The 18225-nt window shown below is 40.3% G+C and overlaps 1 protein-coding gene across 16 annotated transcripts in view; it reads left to right on the top strand.

Moving 5' to 3' along the window:
- The window catches only part of C2CD5 (C2 calcium dependent domain containing 5), an 80034-nt gene that overhangs the window by 20239 nt on the left and 41570 nt on the right, over positions 1-18225 (top strand). For all 16 annotated transcript variants that reach the window (XM_086756649.1, XM_086756676.1, XM_086756644.1 and 13 more), the window contains exon 10: positions 5611-5719. In XM_086756649.1, the coding sequence (XP_086612775.1) occupies positions 5611-5719 (109 nt within the window). The remainder of the gene's footprint in view (positions 1-5610; positions 5720-18225) is intronic.

Consider the following 18225-nt stretch of genomic DNA (forward strand, 5'->3'; position numbering starts at 1 on the left):
AAAACTTACTGGAAATGTTGCACTTTTAATAGCTTTTAAATACACAAATTCTTTAAATTTTAATATATTACTAAAGCATTAAGAAAAAAGTGGAGGAAGTAACTGTAATGTGCATAGCACTCAAGTGATTACTACCGTTGGTGTTATAAGAAACAGAGCAAAAATTAATGCTATTTAGTCTCTGTAATGATGCATGTGTAAGTTTAGTACTTTACCATCATGTATTTATCTTAAGTTTTTACAGAAGTCACATTCAGAAACATTGGAATAGCTTTAATCAAGGTGAAAATTCCATGTACAATTGTAAAAACTTTCCGTTTTGAAAAACGGAATTGGTGCATAATTTAGCCTTAGTTCAACTGTATGAAATGGTGTGCATGTAGTAGCCTTTAAAAAGTGGTAACTTAAACCTAAACCACTTCCTAAGCAAGAAAAGGGCTTTGTAGATTTACAGGTTTTTGAAGAACCTATCTAGGACTAAAAATGCCATGTTTTGTTATCCTGAATAGACTGTGTAATAAAAATAGTGTTCTTAATTCTTTGTTTAAATTTTGGAGTGTGTTCTTGCAACTTTTTTTTTTTTAATAGGTTATGTACTACTTCTGTCGAAATGTTTTATTGAGGTATTTTGAAGTAACAAATGTGGATGATTTGCTATTCAGAAATACATTCTAGTTTAATACAAATTTCTAACTACCTGAACTGCTTACATAGAACCACATACGTTTGTTTAAAACAAAATCAGTACATCTGTGAGATGTAAGTGAATAGCTACTTTGAGTAAGTGGATGATTCTCTTCTCATTTTTTTGTGTTATTCATTACTAAGGGAGGATCGCCTCATAGGTTCTGTAGAAGGCGGGTATGTTCCAAAACATTGTGTGACTCTCCTTGTAGCTCTTTTTTCTTGTATTGAGGTTTCTAAACAATTATTTGAAATATTTTGATATTTTCTGTTAAGTTTTACAGATTTCTTTGTAATCTTATTTATGTAGCATTTTTAAATATTTGTTCGGGGTTTTTTTAAGAGCATTTATCAGATCAGCATGTTGATGCATTTCAGTTAAGATTTTAATTTATCTTCAAATACAAATCCATGGCTTTTTGCTTTTAATGTTTTAGTTTGAAAAAAATGCCTTAAGAAGAGCATTTTCTCTGTTTACCTTTTGTTTCTGCTAGCATTTCAGATATTTCATGGCTGATCTGTTATTTCCTTAGGAAGCTTTTTGAAAACACCTAAAGATGCAAATTGAGAGCACTGAATGTAGTTTTAGAGCTTGAATTATTTTGCACATTGTTTTGAGAAGACCTATATATTGTCTAGTCAAAAAAAACCCCACTGTAAAATGTGATGGAAACATGTTGAATCTGTTGTTAATTATGATGATGTAGGAAAATATGCGAGCTGTTAATTGATATCAAAAATATGTTCATACTGTCTTTCTGAAAATTTCATGTTGGATGTGTTTTTGTTATGGTTGCCTCTTTTTCAGTTACTGAACTAGAATGAGTAGCTCTTGCAAGTTATTTTGTCTGTTTTAATATTGCACACATAACGTAAGTAACGCACTCTAGTTACTTGTCTGGGTTAGTTAGGGTAGCACTTACTTGGGAAAACAAGAATAAATTCAATATATATATTTCCACATGTATTAGATACGTAGTAAGTTATTTTGAGTCTTAGTTCAGTTTATCTGGCAATATCATATTAAAACTGGATATCATTTAACTGGATGTCTCCACAGCTTTTTTGTAATCAAATGTGATTTTAATGTGTCACTTAAATAACCCTAATTGCAAACAAGAACAGATTTTGTTGGAAGGGTAGTATTACTCGATTTCTTCCAGGAAAATACACCAGCCATGGAAGACTCACATAAGTTGTTATGTTTTATGTTAATATATTTTTAGCGATTGATGACAAGATGCTTCTTGATAGTAGGTGTAACTGTAGCACAGCTGTCTTTGTGTATATTTTTATCTATAAATGTATATGCTGTATTTCAGTCAGTGGGGAAAATTTGAGCTTACTTTACTTGTAAAAAAATTAGCCTATGTTTTCGTAGAAATGACCAAATGCTGCTCTTGATGGTATTTTATATCACTGTTGACCTCAACTGGGACAAATGCTGGTTTATTCCTCCATGTTTGCATTCTGCAAGTGCTTGAGAGGTCTTTACTGCTGCCTTTTCGAAATGGCAACCTGTTGATCTTCATCTCTGAAGCGCACTGCTTAGATGACTGTTGTGTTAGAGTGCAGTTCTCTGTGTGATTCTTTTGGCTGAAATGCTGACTTAAGCAACTTTTCTTTCCAGTGACTTCTTGTTACTACCCAGCTCACCCCCTCAGTTCAGTTGAAGAAAAATTTTAAGATTATTTGGCCACCTTGTGAGACGGCACAGTAAATGTGCTTAGAAAAAAAATAATTGAAAGAGGAAATTAACAGTATTTTAATAAGGGCAAATTCCCTACTCTGGTTCAGCCCAAAAAGCTCAATGAAACATACTTGAGCATTATGAGCATTATCTGAGGGAGTGGTACAGGGATGGAATGAGTGAATGGCTGGAAGGGAATTTGAGAACTGCTTGAGCTGGCACTAACACCAAATGATATGTGTGTGTAGCCTTGTTCTATGTGCTTTTTCATTATTTTTTTGTGTCTTTTTATGCAATGTAGTTAAAAAAATACTAGCAATACATGTATGCATATACACCAACATTTTTAAACATTATATTGTAAACAAATTTAAACAAATATTGTAAACAAATACTATGAAGATTTTATTGTAATCTTATCAAACTTCCCCCACATGCCAACTATAAAATCTCCATGTAGTTGCAAGGTTTAAGCCAGTGACAGTTCTTTCAGGGTCTGTGCAGTCAGTGACTGAAATGGCATAGTGAATTTGTATTGGGTGAAATGACTGACGACCTTCAGTTGTAGCTTGGAAACTTTAAGATCATCGTGTCTTTTCTCACACACAAGAATACTCAGTGCTTGCATCACCTTTAAAGGTAGTCATTTGCTAATTACGATAACGGAGATTTGTAATACAGAAACACTGCATCTAGTTCTTATTGAATCTCTATTTTCTGTGTAATAAATATAGTTTTATAATTTTGAAATATTACAGATTACCCCATGTAACTGAGGCTGGAACGTGTATTTGAGTAATGTTGCGATAAAAAAAGAAATCCAAAACCTCTAAATGAGCTTAAAAAAGAAAAAAGGGAAGGCTGGGAAAAGCCATCATACAAAGTGATGGGATTCTATCTGTATCAGAATGAGACCTTGTTAATGGAATAAGAGCATGTCAGAATGGTTCAGTGAGTCAATTGCCCAGATTTTTCTGTGGCTGACATTAACTTGTAGGACATAGGTCTAATTTTAGCATTAATTAGTCATTAATATAGACTTTCAAATATCTGTATGCCTGAGTATATTGATTGAGACAAACCCATGTTTTTATTTAAAAAGTTTTATTATTCCTGGTTTGTAGTGTAGGGAATCAGACAATCTGGAAGTCTGAACATGCTAAAATTACTTGCAAAACACAGCCTTATGAAAATGAACCCAAAATTAAAGTAAGTTCTGAATCTCTATCTAGATTAAAAAGCGTCAGATTTGCTTATGTTTTAGAGCATGGAGTATCATTCACTTTGTTCACTATGTGCTGCTTTAGTGCAGTGTAAGTGTGAGCATATATATGTATGTATATAAATGTAATAGAGGCTTAATGGAATTCCATGTAAATGGCATAAGCAGTAAACTTTTTAATTGATTTCTCTAGTTCTGGGAAAGTAATTATTTTAAATATCATTAATGTGGGATAAAGTGTGAATATAGTTTCAGGGGACAGAGCAAATGTATGTTGATCTATGTAAATATGTTAGCAGAATGAGCGTAATGGAATTTACACAGGGACGAGTATTATCAGTGTACTTACAAATTGCTGAACCGTTGGTACTACAGAGCCACAGTGACAGAGGGTTCTAACAAAGTGTTGATGTACTGGGTTTTTTCAGTTTTTCAGCATGAAAGATGTTCAGAAGAGGAACTTGAACTGTATTGTAGTCAGAGATTTCTGAGTATTCTAATAACTTGCAAAGCACTTTGTGATCTGTTAGAACCTTCTGGGGGAATCTTTTCTCTAGCCCTCTCTAGTGATCCATCAGTGCTCCTGAAGACAGATTAGTCAAGCAGGTTTGCAGGGTCCTGTGGTGAAATCTTCCTGATTTTTAAGTGCATCATAAGGCATGACTGTAGATTTCAGTGATTTTGGAGTTGTGCAGTTTGTTTTTTTGGGGGGGATGGGGGTGTCGGTTGGTTTGTTTGTTTGTTTTGTTTTAATTTTTTTCCTTCTGGTTGTTGATACTGTGGTTGCTGATTTCAAAGTTTGCCTCTTAATTTTGAAAATCTAAGCCAAGGGAAAATACAGAAATCTTTTAGGACCTTTTAAAAGTTGTAAGAGTTCTCATAACAAGGATGGTAATAATTCTAAAGTGTTAATTTTTAAATGTACGTTGGGCTTTAGTTTAAGAAGAATTTTCATGCCATGTATTGCTGGAAGAGCCATGATCCTGTTAAATCTGTAGCATGTACACTGTTTAGGTAGAAGCTCAGTTGAACTGTACTGTTGCAAGTGCTTCAAGTATGTGAGAAAGGAATCTGTACTGCACTTTCTCTCATATGAAATTATGGTGTTTATTTTTTCCATTTAACCAATCATCATGACTATACAAGCATGACTTTTATTTTTCTTTTTTTTTTGTCTTTATGCATTTAGAATTGCTGAACATAAATCTATTGCCTTTCCCCCATAACTGTGCTATCATGTATATTAGACATTCTGTAGAATGTCTCTGTAAAAGATAAATTCTTCCAGTTTTGGGCTCACCTTCTTTGAATATGACTTTTATTTCATCGTGTGTGTCAAAAAATTACTGTTATCACTTACTTTGCCTCTTGTATGAACTACATTTTTGAGTAGTTGCTGAAATTTGTTAATTCTTCATTTTAATTATGAACTGCTAAAAACTAATTTATGTAAATGAAATGGAAGTGAATTTCCTTAGTTTAAGAACTTACACTTTATTTTAGAAGGTGAATACTTAGTTGTTATGTTTAGAGCTTATGGACACTAGCAGAGCAGTCCATTAATGTTTTTAGGTATGTTTTCCTGTAATAAGACATTTATCATTCTTAGAGGACTACAGTTTGTTTTGCCCTGTGCTTCAGGATCAAACTGCAGTCAGTGGTAACAATAAGACCTAAAAAATGGAGAAAAATATTCCTTTATTTTGTATCAATTAATGAGAGTAGTATTATGTTGTTTAGCTGCCATCCTAAAAGTGGTTATTTGGTAATATTGTGCTAAGATACAGCTCTATGGGGGAAAAGTATTCTTACATTGTACAATACCTCTGCTTTTATTATACTATGGGTATATGAAGATGTATGGTTATGTAGTGCTTAATAAGCCTGAAGGACTTTTGGCCTAATGGAACTGCTTTGCTTGTGTTTCAGGGAAATTATCAATTCACTGCATGTTTATGGGCAATCAGCAGTGGTTGGTAAGCAGTAGTTTGATGTTTGTTTTTAATCATAACAGGAATTTCCGTTTTTTACCTTGACGACGTTTCCACCAGGCTTCCTTGTCCACGTTGGTGGTGTTGTCAGTGCACGATCTGTGAAGCTTTTGGACCGCATTCACAATCCTGGTATGTTAACACAATAACACCTTCCTTACCCAAGTCCAGTTGCTACGATCACCTACTTCTGATATGTTATAAAGATTAGTATTTGAATAGTTACAAATCTGTTCTAACAATGTGTATTAAAAGCAGTATTTTTAAGCTAGAAAAATAGTAGTCATTCAGCGGCTATGTTTTTAGCGAGAAGTTTTTCAGCAAGTCAATGAAATAATAAAGTACTTTGAATCCAGTAACTTTGCTCTAAAAACTGTTTGAATTGTTGAGGGTTTAAGTTTTTTTTTAACCACTTTTAATATTAAAACTTGATGCAAGTTTTCCATTCAAACAAGAATAAGATTAAATACTTGATTTTAACTATGAATATTTTCTAATTTTCAGCTCGTTGAAATCCTTAAGGACTAATGACTACAATTTAGTTTAGTACATGTTTTTAACCTATTTTGGTAAAACCTTTACAGCTTTGTTTCCGTTCTTAAAAACGTATACAGAGCAATCCTTTAAGATTTTTATTTAATATTTACCTGGGAACCCCAATACTGGAACATGTGTATTTTGCATGTCCAAGTTCTGACATCAGAATTAAGTGACTTTTGACTCTGAAGACTTTGTTGTTATATTCACTGAGACAAACTGAGAAATAATCAGTAAAAAGTTGGAGTTAACAGCGCACTTAAAAACGCAGATAGAGGAGAGTAAAAAAATAGTACCTGTAGTGATTTTGTATGCACTGGTCAGGAGGAATAAAATGAAGTTTATGCAAATGCATCATTAAAAGCAATTACTAAAAAAAAAAAAATTAGTATTTTTTCCTTTTCTTCTTCCTGTGGCCCAAGGCAAGTAATTCTGCAAGTGGGTAGATTGTTGCGGATCTAAAGACTGAACATGAAACAATTGGAGTTAAAAAAACTACTCTAAGGGATTTTTTTAAAGCATATGAGTATACAATATTGTTCTTTGTTTTCCTGTTTTTAAGATTATTTACACAATGGGGAGGAGATTAAGAGAAGTGTCAAAGTATAGTTTATGTGTTTTTGCACATTTTATGTGCAAAATTTAATGTCTTAAATAAATTTATCACACAAAATAAAAAATTAATTATGATCAGAAGTTTTAAAACTAATTTCTTGCCTTATGCACTCCTTTATTTTTAGCAAATGACTGAATGCAGGATAAGAAATAAGAGAAGATAGAGATGCATATTTGCAGAACTAAATGGCTCTTTGGAGTGTTTTTGTGGGACTTGTAGATTGCTCCTGACAAGTGAATGTAAGATGCATGTTACTTTGAACTCAGTACATTGCAAAACAGTGAAAACAAAAGGAGGAATTAAGGCACATGGCTGTGGGAGGGAAGGTGAAGAAGTAGAAAAAAAATTTCTGATACAGAGATGATCATATTAAGCATTTGAGTCAAATATGTCTGTAAAATACTAAAGGAAACAAATCAGCTGGCAAATGAATAAACAGGAAAATATAGAAGAGGAAAGAACATTTGAAGGGGTGGAAGTGGATTGAGAATTTTATCAATAAGACAGTAATTGCTATATACTGTACACGTTGATCACGCCTAGTGCTAGATTGCTATAGCATGCTTCTTTTCTCCCTTTCTATTTCAGCCTCTTATTAACTCTGCTGTCTGTGTCTTTCCAGTTCCTGTGGAGTGGTGTTGTCAATTGTGTTCTTGTTGGTAGTTTTTTTTTTCACTATTCTGCTCCTATAACTGATCTACTAATTTGCTGTTTTGAACTCAGCCTTTGTCGGAATTATGGGTAACACAAGATCATACAAACTGCTAGACTGGAATAGTTTCAATTCAGGTATTTTACTAGTCATTCAGTACTACATATGCTGACAGAAATTATGGCAGCTCAGTGAAGTTCTTAGAAATGCTGTAGGATATTTAGGTTAATGCTTCAAATTTAAATCTGTTTAACCATTAAATGGCTTGATGTCTTGTTTTAATGTTGTTAAAGGCTTTCTTTAAAATTGCAAAACATTCCTTTAGTATAAAATAGTATTGTTAAGAATAATTTAATATCAATCTGGAAAGCCGAATGTTTTTATAGTAGCTTTCAGCTCAGTGTCCATGAAGCAAGTAATTTAGGGAAAGAGAATGGATTATGGATTCTTACAGTTGAGATCATGTCAGGTGTGAATTTTTTTGTTTGTTTGTTTTGTTTTGTTTGGGGAGGGGACTATTGGTTAGTTTTGTTTTGTTTTGCATGAGCTTGCACTTTCTTCAACAGTGGCTGTACTTCTCTTAGTTTCAGGAAGCTGATGAATGAGTTTGTTCTAAAGAGCAGTATAAAAATAGTCTGAGAGAATGGAACATAAATGATATGTTTACAGAGAAGGGTAGTATGTAGTTGTCGTAGTTCAGCCCCAATCGGGACCAGCCTACGCAGTCTCTCTCTCTCTCACTCCCCCCACCCTCTGAGAGAACAGGGGGAGTTGATATAAGGAAAAATGGCTCGAGGTTTGAGATAAGGACAGGGAGAAATCCTTAAAGTTACCGTTACAGGCAAAACAGACTTGACTTGGGGAAAACTATTCATTTATTACTACAAACAGCAGGATAATGAGACAGAGAACAAGATAACCTCCCTCCACCCCTCCCTCTTCCCAAGCTTAACATTATCTCTACTACCTTTCCCCGCCCAAGCGGCACAGGGGGGAAGAGGGAATGGGAGTTGTGGTCAGTTCATCACGCGTTGTTTTACGCCGCTGCTTCATGGTCGGGGGAAGAACTCCTCACATTCCTCCCCTGCTCTGTCCTGGGGTCCCACCCATATGCCACAGTCCTTCCTGAAACTGCTCTGGCATGGGTAATCTCTTCCATGGAGTGCAGTCTCTCCAGAATGGATGTCCCAGCGGGCCCTCCACGGGCCACAGCCTCCTTCAGGCATCCACGTCCCCCTATGTGGGGTCCTTCACGGGTTCCAAGTGGATCTCTGCTCCTCCGTGGACCTCCATTGGCTGCAGGGGGACAACCTGCTCCACCATGGTCGTCACCACAGGCTGCAGGGGAATCTTGGCCAGGAGCCGCATTACTCCTCCCCCTCCTTCTGAACTGACCTTGGTGTCTGCAGCCGTTCCTCTCACAAGAAAAGTTCTTCACAACGGGCTGGCAGACGCCTCTCAGAATCTCTTCACATCATCCATCTCACCTCCTCTCCACTTCTTGTAGCCAGGCCGGGCCGAGTTGGGCCCAGTCGGCCGCCTGGCAAGAGGCCAGAGGGTGAGGCCTGCAAGGCCCATGGGGCTTGCGCCTCACCCTCTGTGCCTCTGCCCCCGCTCAGCTTCTTCACATCTTCTCTTTTTTTTTTTTTTTTTTTCCCTGCTTTCCCCTTCTTAAATATGTTATCGCAGAGGCGTTATCACGGAACATTCTGCTACCAGTCGGCTTGGCCTTGGCCAGCAGCAGGTCCTCCCTGGGCCTGGCTGAGTCCACTGAACAAAGGGGAGCAACTTCTAGCAGTTTCCTACAGAAGCTGCCAGCTTAGGCCCCCCCTCACTAAACAAAATCACAAGAGTAGTCTGGGTATTTTTTGGTTCATGTATCTTGTATTGTAAAATGCAGTCAGCTTGCAGGACTTACAGCACAATGATTTGAACTTTTTAATCACTTTAACACCTAACTTGAAAAAGCTCCAATGTTCTATTTTTTATGTAGTTTTAGGGATCAAAGTGTGTAACTTCTTTGTACATCTGCAGAGAGAATGGATGAGTTGATGATGTAGTTTACATAAAAGCTACATAGTGCACTGCCCTCTTACAGAGAGAAATAAAGACTTCCCCCACTCCCTGTTTTCCTCTTAAAATGCAGCATGGTTTGGAAGAAAGGAAGGCATAACTTCTCTGCATATAATATCCAAGCTGGCAGACTTTGCCAAACTTTGATGTTTTTAAAGCTGGTGCAGTAGAAAGGTACAAAGCTGACTTCTGGGGATTTGCTTCCCGTGGAAACAGATTTTCCTTCTTGGTACTTCACTATTGCAGTGCAGCTCTGTGTCATTTGTTGTTGGAAATTGCAATGTCATGCTCTAAACTTCAATTTAAATTATCTGTATACATTTTTCATTTTACACATAGTTCAATAATAGGTAGTGCCTAAAACTATTGGCTCATTTTTGTATCCTTGATCCTTGCTACTGTGAGCATCCTGTAATATTATAATTATGAAGTTTTCTGGTTTTGTTGTTTTTATTTACTTGTTTGTCCTGGTTTCAGCAGGGATGGAGTTAATTTTCTTCTCAGTAGCTGGTGTGTTTTGGATTTTGTGTGTGAAGAATGTTGATAAAAACATTCTGATGATACGAGTTGTTGTGAATGAGACCAAGGACACTGTCTGGCTTTCCAAGTCTCGTTAAGGTCTCGTTAACGTGCAGATGCAGGAAGCTGGGCAAAAGACAGACAGAATAATTGATCCAAACTGGCCAAAGAGAGTATTCCATGCCATAAACGTCATGCTCAGTATATAAGTGGGGGTTGCCCATGGGAGGGGGCATCATTTTCAGTTATTCCTTTTCTTGTCGGGTATCCGTTTGGGCACCCTTGGCATCCTTTTCTTCTCTCTTGCTTGCTGGCATCGTTCCCTCTACCTTGCTAGCTTGCTCTCCCCCTTTGCTTGCTGCTCGGTGTTGTTCCTGTGATCACTGCTCAGGACGGGCTGCGTCGGTCATTCGGACATCGGGTGGTGAGAAATTGTACATTGTTCATTTTGTATATTTTGTATATATTAATATCCTTATATCCTGTTAGCTTTGTAGTTTTTAGTATTTTCAGTAAACTGTTTTTATCTCAACCCACGAGTTTTCCTTTCTTCCCAATTTCTCTCCCCTGTCCCACTAGGTAGGGGCAGGGTGAATAAGAAACTGTGTGGTGATCCGGGCTAAACCACCACAGTCTTTTTGGCGCCCAACGTGGGGCTCGAAGGGGCCTCACTAGATCAGTCGTGAGATCATCGGACCTTAGTCTGAGGATCCAAGGTTCAAGCCCCGGTCAGTCCCGAAGGGTTGAGATAAGGACAGGTTTGAACACAGTGTGTTGAAAACAGATTTGTTACAAGTGTTCATTAAGCCGGTTTGGTCATCGGTGGGCACAATGTTGTTTTATTTGTTCTCGCAGTTGTTTTTAGAGCTGTACTGGATAGCACCCTACTTGCCGTATTTTCTGTTTGTCGGTGTTTGTACGCGCTTTATCAATGATGTGTGTTGGATCAAAGGTATCGTTCTGCTGTGCTATGCGGCACTGATTTGTTTAGTGAGATTGCTGGTAATGGGACCATTTTCATATCTGTACGCAATGGTGGCGGGCAGTGTGCAGAGCGAGGAGGCAGAGGCAGCTCCACCCGGGTATTTCGGGAGCCATCTTGTGGGTGTTGTTTGGAACTATACCTGTTGTTTTGTTCCGGGAAGCCAGGCCTCGGGGGGAACATCTGTTTACAGCTTTCCCCACCTCACCAAGCTAATTTCAACAGCTTTTGAGAATTTTGAATACCCTTTTTATACCCCTACCACCATGTTCATGGTGACAAGTCTCTTGCAGCTATCTCAGATCTTGATATTGATGAAGTTTAAACAGTTTTTTAAAAGTATTATGGCTCCTCCAATCCCCGCAACAGACACTGTGGCTACTCAAACTGCTGCTACAAATACTGCAGCTACTTCGGCCGCTACGGCAGGTGCTGCAGCTACCCCAGCCCCTGCTACAGGCACTGCGATTGCTTCAGCCCCCATGCCAGACACTGTGGCTACTCAAACCTCGGCAAGCAGTACCAAAGAGAAACCGAAAAACCAATCATCTACACCAGTATCAGTTGCCCCTGTACATAAGAAATACACCAAAAAATCAGTTCGCATAGTGAAAGATGATGATGAACCAGGCCCATCACATGATCAGGGAGACACAGAAGGGGAGGTAGTCACCCGATCCCTATCCCTGAGTGAGCTGCGAGATATGCGAAAAGATTTCAGCCGTAATCAAGGTGAGCAACTTGTCACCTGGTTGCTCCGATGCTGGGACAGAGGGGCCAGTAGCCTGGAATTAGAAGGCAGGGAAGCCAGGCAGCTGGGATCTCTGTCTAGGGAAGCAGCCATTGACAGGGCAATTGGAAGAGAGTCAGCAGCCTGCAGCCTCTGGAGGCGACTCCTGTCAGGTGTGAGGGACAGGTATTTCTTTAAGGAAGATATTGTATGCCACCCAAGCAAGTGGACCACCATGGAGAGAGGTATCCAGTTTCTGAGGGAATTAGCTGTTCGGGAGCTGATTTATCATAACCTGGATGACCCACGGACATCCGTAGATCCAGATGAAATTGAATGTACCCGACCCATGTGGCGGAAATTTGTACAGAGTGCACCATCATCGTATGCCAACTCATTGGCAGCAATGAGTTGGAAAGATGATGAGATGCCACCAGTACGTGCAGTGGCTAACCAGCTCCGACAATATGAAGACAATCTCTCTTCCCCGATGCGGGCCTGTGTCTCAGCTATAGAAAGACTGACTGAGAAATCGGAAAGCCAGTTTGAAAAACTGTTAGAAAAACTATCTGAGGTGTGTGAGAAACTCGAAGATTCTTGCTCCCCACCTGCACGGACTAATATCTCAGCTATTAGAAGAAGACCTCATCCTCCTCCTGCTCAAGGGAGACGGTACACCCGACGAGATGACCTATGGTTTACCTTGCGTGACCAAGGAGAGGATATGAGGAAGTGGGATGGAAAGCCTACCTCGGCCCTAGAGGCACGTGTACGTGAGTTGCAAGGTAAAACAATCACAAAGGGAGGTTCTTCCAGGCAATTTGCTGCTCCAGTCTCCAGTGGGCAGTTCCCCAGACAGTGTAGAAGGGCTGATCTCACCTCTGATCCTATGGAAGGAGCTTCTGATTCATATTCACAGAAAGTGAACAGAAAATATTATAAACAGGACTAGAGGGGCCCTGCCTCCAGCCAGGCGGAGGAGAGGGACAACAGAGTTTATTGGACTGTATGGATTAAATGGCCTGGCACATCAGACCCACAAAGGTATAAAGCTCTAGTAGACACTGGTGCACAGTGTACTCTAATGCCATCAAGCTATAAAGGGGCACAACCCATTTGTATTTCTGGAGTGACAGGAGGATCCCAAGAGCTGACTGTATTGGAGGCTGAAGTAAGTTTGACTGGGAATGAGTGGCAAAAGCACCCCATAGTGACTGGCCCAGATGCTCCATGCATTCTTGGTATAGATTACCTCAGGAGTGGGTATTTCAAAGACCCAAAAGGGCACCGGTGGGCTTTTGGTATAGCCACCGTGGAGACAAATAAACAGCTGTCCATCTTGCCCAGACTTTCAAAGGACCCTTCCGTTGTGGGAAAGCTGAAGGTTGAAGAACAAAAGGTACCAATTGCTACCACCACGGTGCACCGGCGGCAATATCGCACCAACCGAGACTCCATAATCCCCATCCTCAAGCTGATTCGTCGACTGGAGAGCCAGGGAGTGATCAGCAAGTCCCGCTCACCCTTTAACAGTCCCATATGGCCAGTGCGAAAATCTAATGGAGAATGGAGACTAACAATGGACTATCGTGGCCTAAATGAGGTTACACCACCAATGAGTGCTGCCGTGCCAGACATGCTAGAACTTCAGTATGAACTGGAGTCAAAAGCAGCCAAGTGGTATGCCACCATCGATATTGCCAATGCGTTCTTCTCCATTCCTCTGGCACCAGAATGCAGGCCACAGTTTGCTTTCACTTGGAGGGGTGTCCAGTACACCTGGAATCGACTGCCCCAGGGGTGGAAACACAGCCCCACCATTTGCCATGGACTGATCCAGACTGTATTAGAAAAGGGTGGAGCTCCAGAACACCTGCAGTACATTGATGACATCATCGTATGGGGCAACACAGCAGAAGAAGTTTTTGAGAAAGGGGAGAAAATAATCCAAATCCTTCTGAAAGCCGGTTTTGCAATAAAACAAAGCAAAGTCAAGGGGCCTGCACAAGAGATCCAGTTTTTAGGAGTAAAGTGGCAAGATGGACGTCGTCACATTCCAATGGATGTGGTCAACAAAATAACAGCTATGGCTCCACCAGCTAACAAAAAGGAAACACAAGCCTTTTTAGGTGTTGTGGGTTTCTGGAGAATGCATATTCCAAATTACAGTATGATTGTAAGCCCTCTCTATGAAGTGACTCGAAAGAAGAATGATTTTAAATGGGGCCCTGAACAACGACAAGCCTTTGAACAAATTAAACAGGAGATTGTTCATGCAGTAGCCCTTGGGCCAGTCCGGACAGGACAAGATGTGAAAAACATCCTCTACACCGCAGCCGGGGAGAATGGCCCTACCTGGAGTCTTTGGCAGAGAACACCAGGAGAGACTCGAGGTCGACCCCTAGGCTTTTGGAGCCGGGGATATAGAGGATCTGAGGCTCGCTATACTCCAACTGAAAAAGAAATACTGGCAGCATACGAAGGAGTTCGAGCTGCTTCAGAAGTGATTGGTACTGAAGCACAGCTCCTCCTGGCACCACGATTGCCAGTGCTGGGCTGGATGTTCAAAGGGAAGGTCCCCTCTACACATCATGCAACTGATGCCACGTGGAGTAAATGGGTTGCACTGATCACACAGCGAGCCCGAGTAGGAAACCCCAATCGCCCAGGAATCTTAGAAGTAATCACAGATTGGCCAGAAGGCAAAGATTTTGGAATGCCGCCAGAGGAAGAGGTGACACGTGCTGAAGAAGCCCCACCATACAACAACCTTCCAGAAAATGAGAGGCGATATGCTTTGTTCACTGATGGATCCTGTCGTATTGTAGGAAAACATCGAAAGTGGAAAGCTGCTGTGTGGAGTCCTACACGACGAGTGGCAGAAGCCACTGAAGGCCAAGGTGAATCAAGTCAGTTTGCAGAGGTGAAAGCCATCCAGCTGGCTTTAGACATTGCTGAACGGGAAAAATGGCCAAAGCTCTATCTCTACACTGACTCATGGATGGTGGCAAATGCCCTGTGGGGGTGGTTAAAGCAATGGAAACAGAGCAACTGGCAGCGCAGAGGCAAACCCATCTGGGCTGCCGCACTGTGGCAAGATATTGCTGCCCGGTTAGAGAAGCTTGTTGTAAAAGTACGTCACGTAGATGCTCACATACCCAAGAGTCGAGCCACTGAAGAACATCAAAACAACCAGCAAGTGGATCAGGCTGCTAAGATTAAAGTTTCCCAAGTGGACTTAGACTGGCAACACAGAGGTGAACTATTTTTAGCTCGGTGGGCCCATGACACCTCAGGCCATCAAGGAAGAGACGCAACATACAAATGGGCTCGTGATCGAGGGGTGGATTTAACCATGGACACTATTGCACAGGTTATCCACGACTGTGAGACATGCGCTGCAATTAAGCAAGCCAAGCGGCTAAAGCCTCTTTGGTATGGAGGACGATGGCTGAAATACAAATATGGAGAGGCCTGGCAGATTGATTACATCACACTCCCACAAACTCGCCAAGGCAAGCGCTATGTGCTTACAATGGTAGAAGCAACCACTGGGTGGCTAGAGACATATTCTGTACCCCATGCCACCGCCCGAAACACCATCTTGGGCCTTGAGAAGCAAGTTCTCTGGCGACATGGCACTCCAGACAGAATAGAGTCAGACAATGGGACTCATTTCCGAAACAACCTCATAGATACCTGGGCCAAAGAGCATGGCATTGAGTGGGTATATCACATCCCCTATCACGCACCAGCCTCTGGAAAGATTGAACGGTACAATGGACTGCTGAAAACTACACTGAAAGCAATGGGTGGTGGAACCTTCAAAAACTGGGACAAACATTTAGCAAAAGCCACTTGGTTAGTCAACACTCGGGGATCCATCAATCGAGCTGGCCCTGCCCAATCTGAACTTTTACATACTGTAGATGGTGATAAAGTTCCTGTGGTGCATGTAAGGAATATGTTGGGGAAAACAGTCTGGGTTATTCCTCCTCTGGGCAAAGGCAAACCCATTCGTGGGATTGCTTTCGCTCAAGGACCTGGATGTACTTGGTGGGTGATGCGGGAGGATGGGGAAGTCCGATGTGTACCTCAAGGAGATTTGATTCTAGGTGAAAACAGCCAATAATTTGAACTGTATATAATCATGTCTGTAGTTCTTTTATGTTCTATCAGAGGTAGTGCAGCAAGAATCACACTCAACAGTGAAGAACAAGCTTTGATGAAACCGAGCGATGTGCAGCAGTGATGGAGTCAGAACTGGTGACCAACAACTTCCTCGAGATCAACATCTTCAACTCGCAGACCATGGACGTGATACACCAGCCGCGCCAGAGGTACCAGCTACGAGTTCCAGATGCAGTATGTAACAACTTCACACTACATACCATCTCTCCTGCCCTGAGAGACTGCTATCACAGATGGGGCCCAAAGTCATGGACTAAATTAACTCAACAGACTTTGGAGAGATAGCTCATAGATTGAGATAGTGATATCTGTGTGTATATCTATAAGCATGACGTAAATGGTATGGAATAAGGGGTGGATACTGTCCTGGTTTCAGCAGGGATGGAGTTAATTTTCTTCTCAGTAGCTGGTGTGTTTTGGATTTTGTGTGTGAAGAATGTTGATAAAAACATTCTGATGATACGAGTTGTTGTGAATGAGACCAAGGACACTGTCTGGCTTTCCAAGTCTCGTTAAGGTCTCGTTAACGTGCAGATGCAGGAAGCTGGGCAAAAGACAGACAGAATAATTGATCCAAACTGGCCAAAGAGAGTATTCCATGCCATAAACGTCATGCTCAGTATATAAGTGGGGGTTGCCCATGGGAGGGGGCATCATTTTCAGTTATTCCTTTTCTTGTCGGGTATCCGTTTGGGCACCCTTGGCATCCTTTTCTTCTCTCTTGCTTGCTGGCATCGTTCCCTCTACCTTGCTAGCTTGCTCTCCCCCTTTGCTTGCTGCTCGGTGTTGTTCCTGTGATCACTGCTCAGGACGGGCTGCGTCGGTCATTCGGACATCGGGTGGTGAGAAATTGTACATTGTTCATTTTGTATATTTTGTATATATTAATATCCTTATATCCTGTTAGCTTTGTAGTTTTTAGTATTTTCAGTAAACTGTTTTTATCTCAACCCACGAGTTTTCCTTTCTTCCCAATTTCTCTCCCCTGTCCCACTAGGTAGGGGCAGGGTGAATAAGAAACTGTGTGGTGATCCGGGCTAAACCACCACATTGTTTTAAAGTCATATCTTAAAAAATATTACATTCCATATAAAAAGAATATTATGAAATTCTTGGATCTGTTGCTGGTATAGCATAGTCTGATCCAAGGTGTTAAAAATGTGTGGGAATTTTGCATCCTGTTTGCTACATTGAAAAGTTTGAATTAATTGTTGTTTGTTTGAGGTGGTGTTTAGTATAATGTTACCATGGAAAAATTTTATTACAATCATGGAGTAAGTTACTATTGCACAGACACTAAACAGATGTTGAGCTACGCTAAAACCTGATCCAGAAATGTAAGCCTAGAAAGCTAGGAGAAAGTAATGAATTCCTTTCTTGACAGAATATCCAGAACAGTAGCCTGAATTTTTTAGAGATAACAGGAAAAATGGAGCTGCATGTATGTGTGTGTGTATATGCATATTGTACCCAGAAGTGGTTATTACTAAAAAATTTTGGATTGGAGAGGTCTAAACCAAACAGTAATTTTAGAGTTAATACCTCACTGAGAACCTTCTGTATTTCTTTTGCCTTGACGTGTGTCAGCAGCTCTGGAGTAACAGTCTTAATCCTACTGATTAGGAACTGAGCAGGTTGTGCTCATATTCCTCGAAGCATGTTTCTTTTGCATTCCTAACTGCGTTGCTGAACAAAGAAGAAGAGCGTGGATCAGTCGTTAAATATGATGTGTGATGGGCAGTAAAGTTGCAGATTACGTAAGAATTGACTCTGGTTTAGACTGGAATAACAAATATGTGGTGCGGATCCGTTACCATTGAGAAAACTAAGAAGAAGATTTCTATTCATCTTCCCCTTCTAGAGCTTTCTTGCTGACTCTGTCATTGCTGGCTAATACTTGGCCTGAAGGAGATCAGGGATTTAAAGGAAAACAGTACTATATCTTTATATTACATTCACATTAGGAAGAATGTAATCACAACCATAAGTGGGTTAAAATTATTTTTGAAAATGTTCAGGCTTCATTTAAGCTTGCTGGTAACCTGTGTAGCATAAAAGGAATTTTGTTTTTTTCTTTGGCTAGTGGCAGGGAGGCTTGTTTAGTTAACTATGTAAGGTACAACAGGACCATCTGATGGTGGTGAAAAGTCAGAGGTTTGAAGATGCTTGAAAATCAAATGTGGAGGAAAAGACTGACTTTATTTGATGACTGGAAAAGAAAATACTTAAACATCTGGGAATTGCATATACTTCAATGACAAAATTGTTTAAATGCTTATAAAATTACAAAAAGGTGATGATCAAGATGAATCTGCAGAATAAAAGTAGAGAGGCAAGA

This window comes from Chlamydotis macqueenii, chromosome 1 (assembly GCF_036417535.1).
Source record: "Chlamydotis macqueenii isolate bChlMac1 chromosome 1, bChlMac1.mat, whole genome shotgun sequence".
In the NCBI taxonomy this organism is placed as follows: domain Eukaryota; kingdom Metazoa; phylum Chordata; class Aves; order Otidiformes; family Otididae; genus Chlamydotis; species Chlamydotis macqueenii.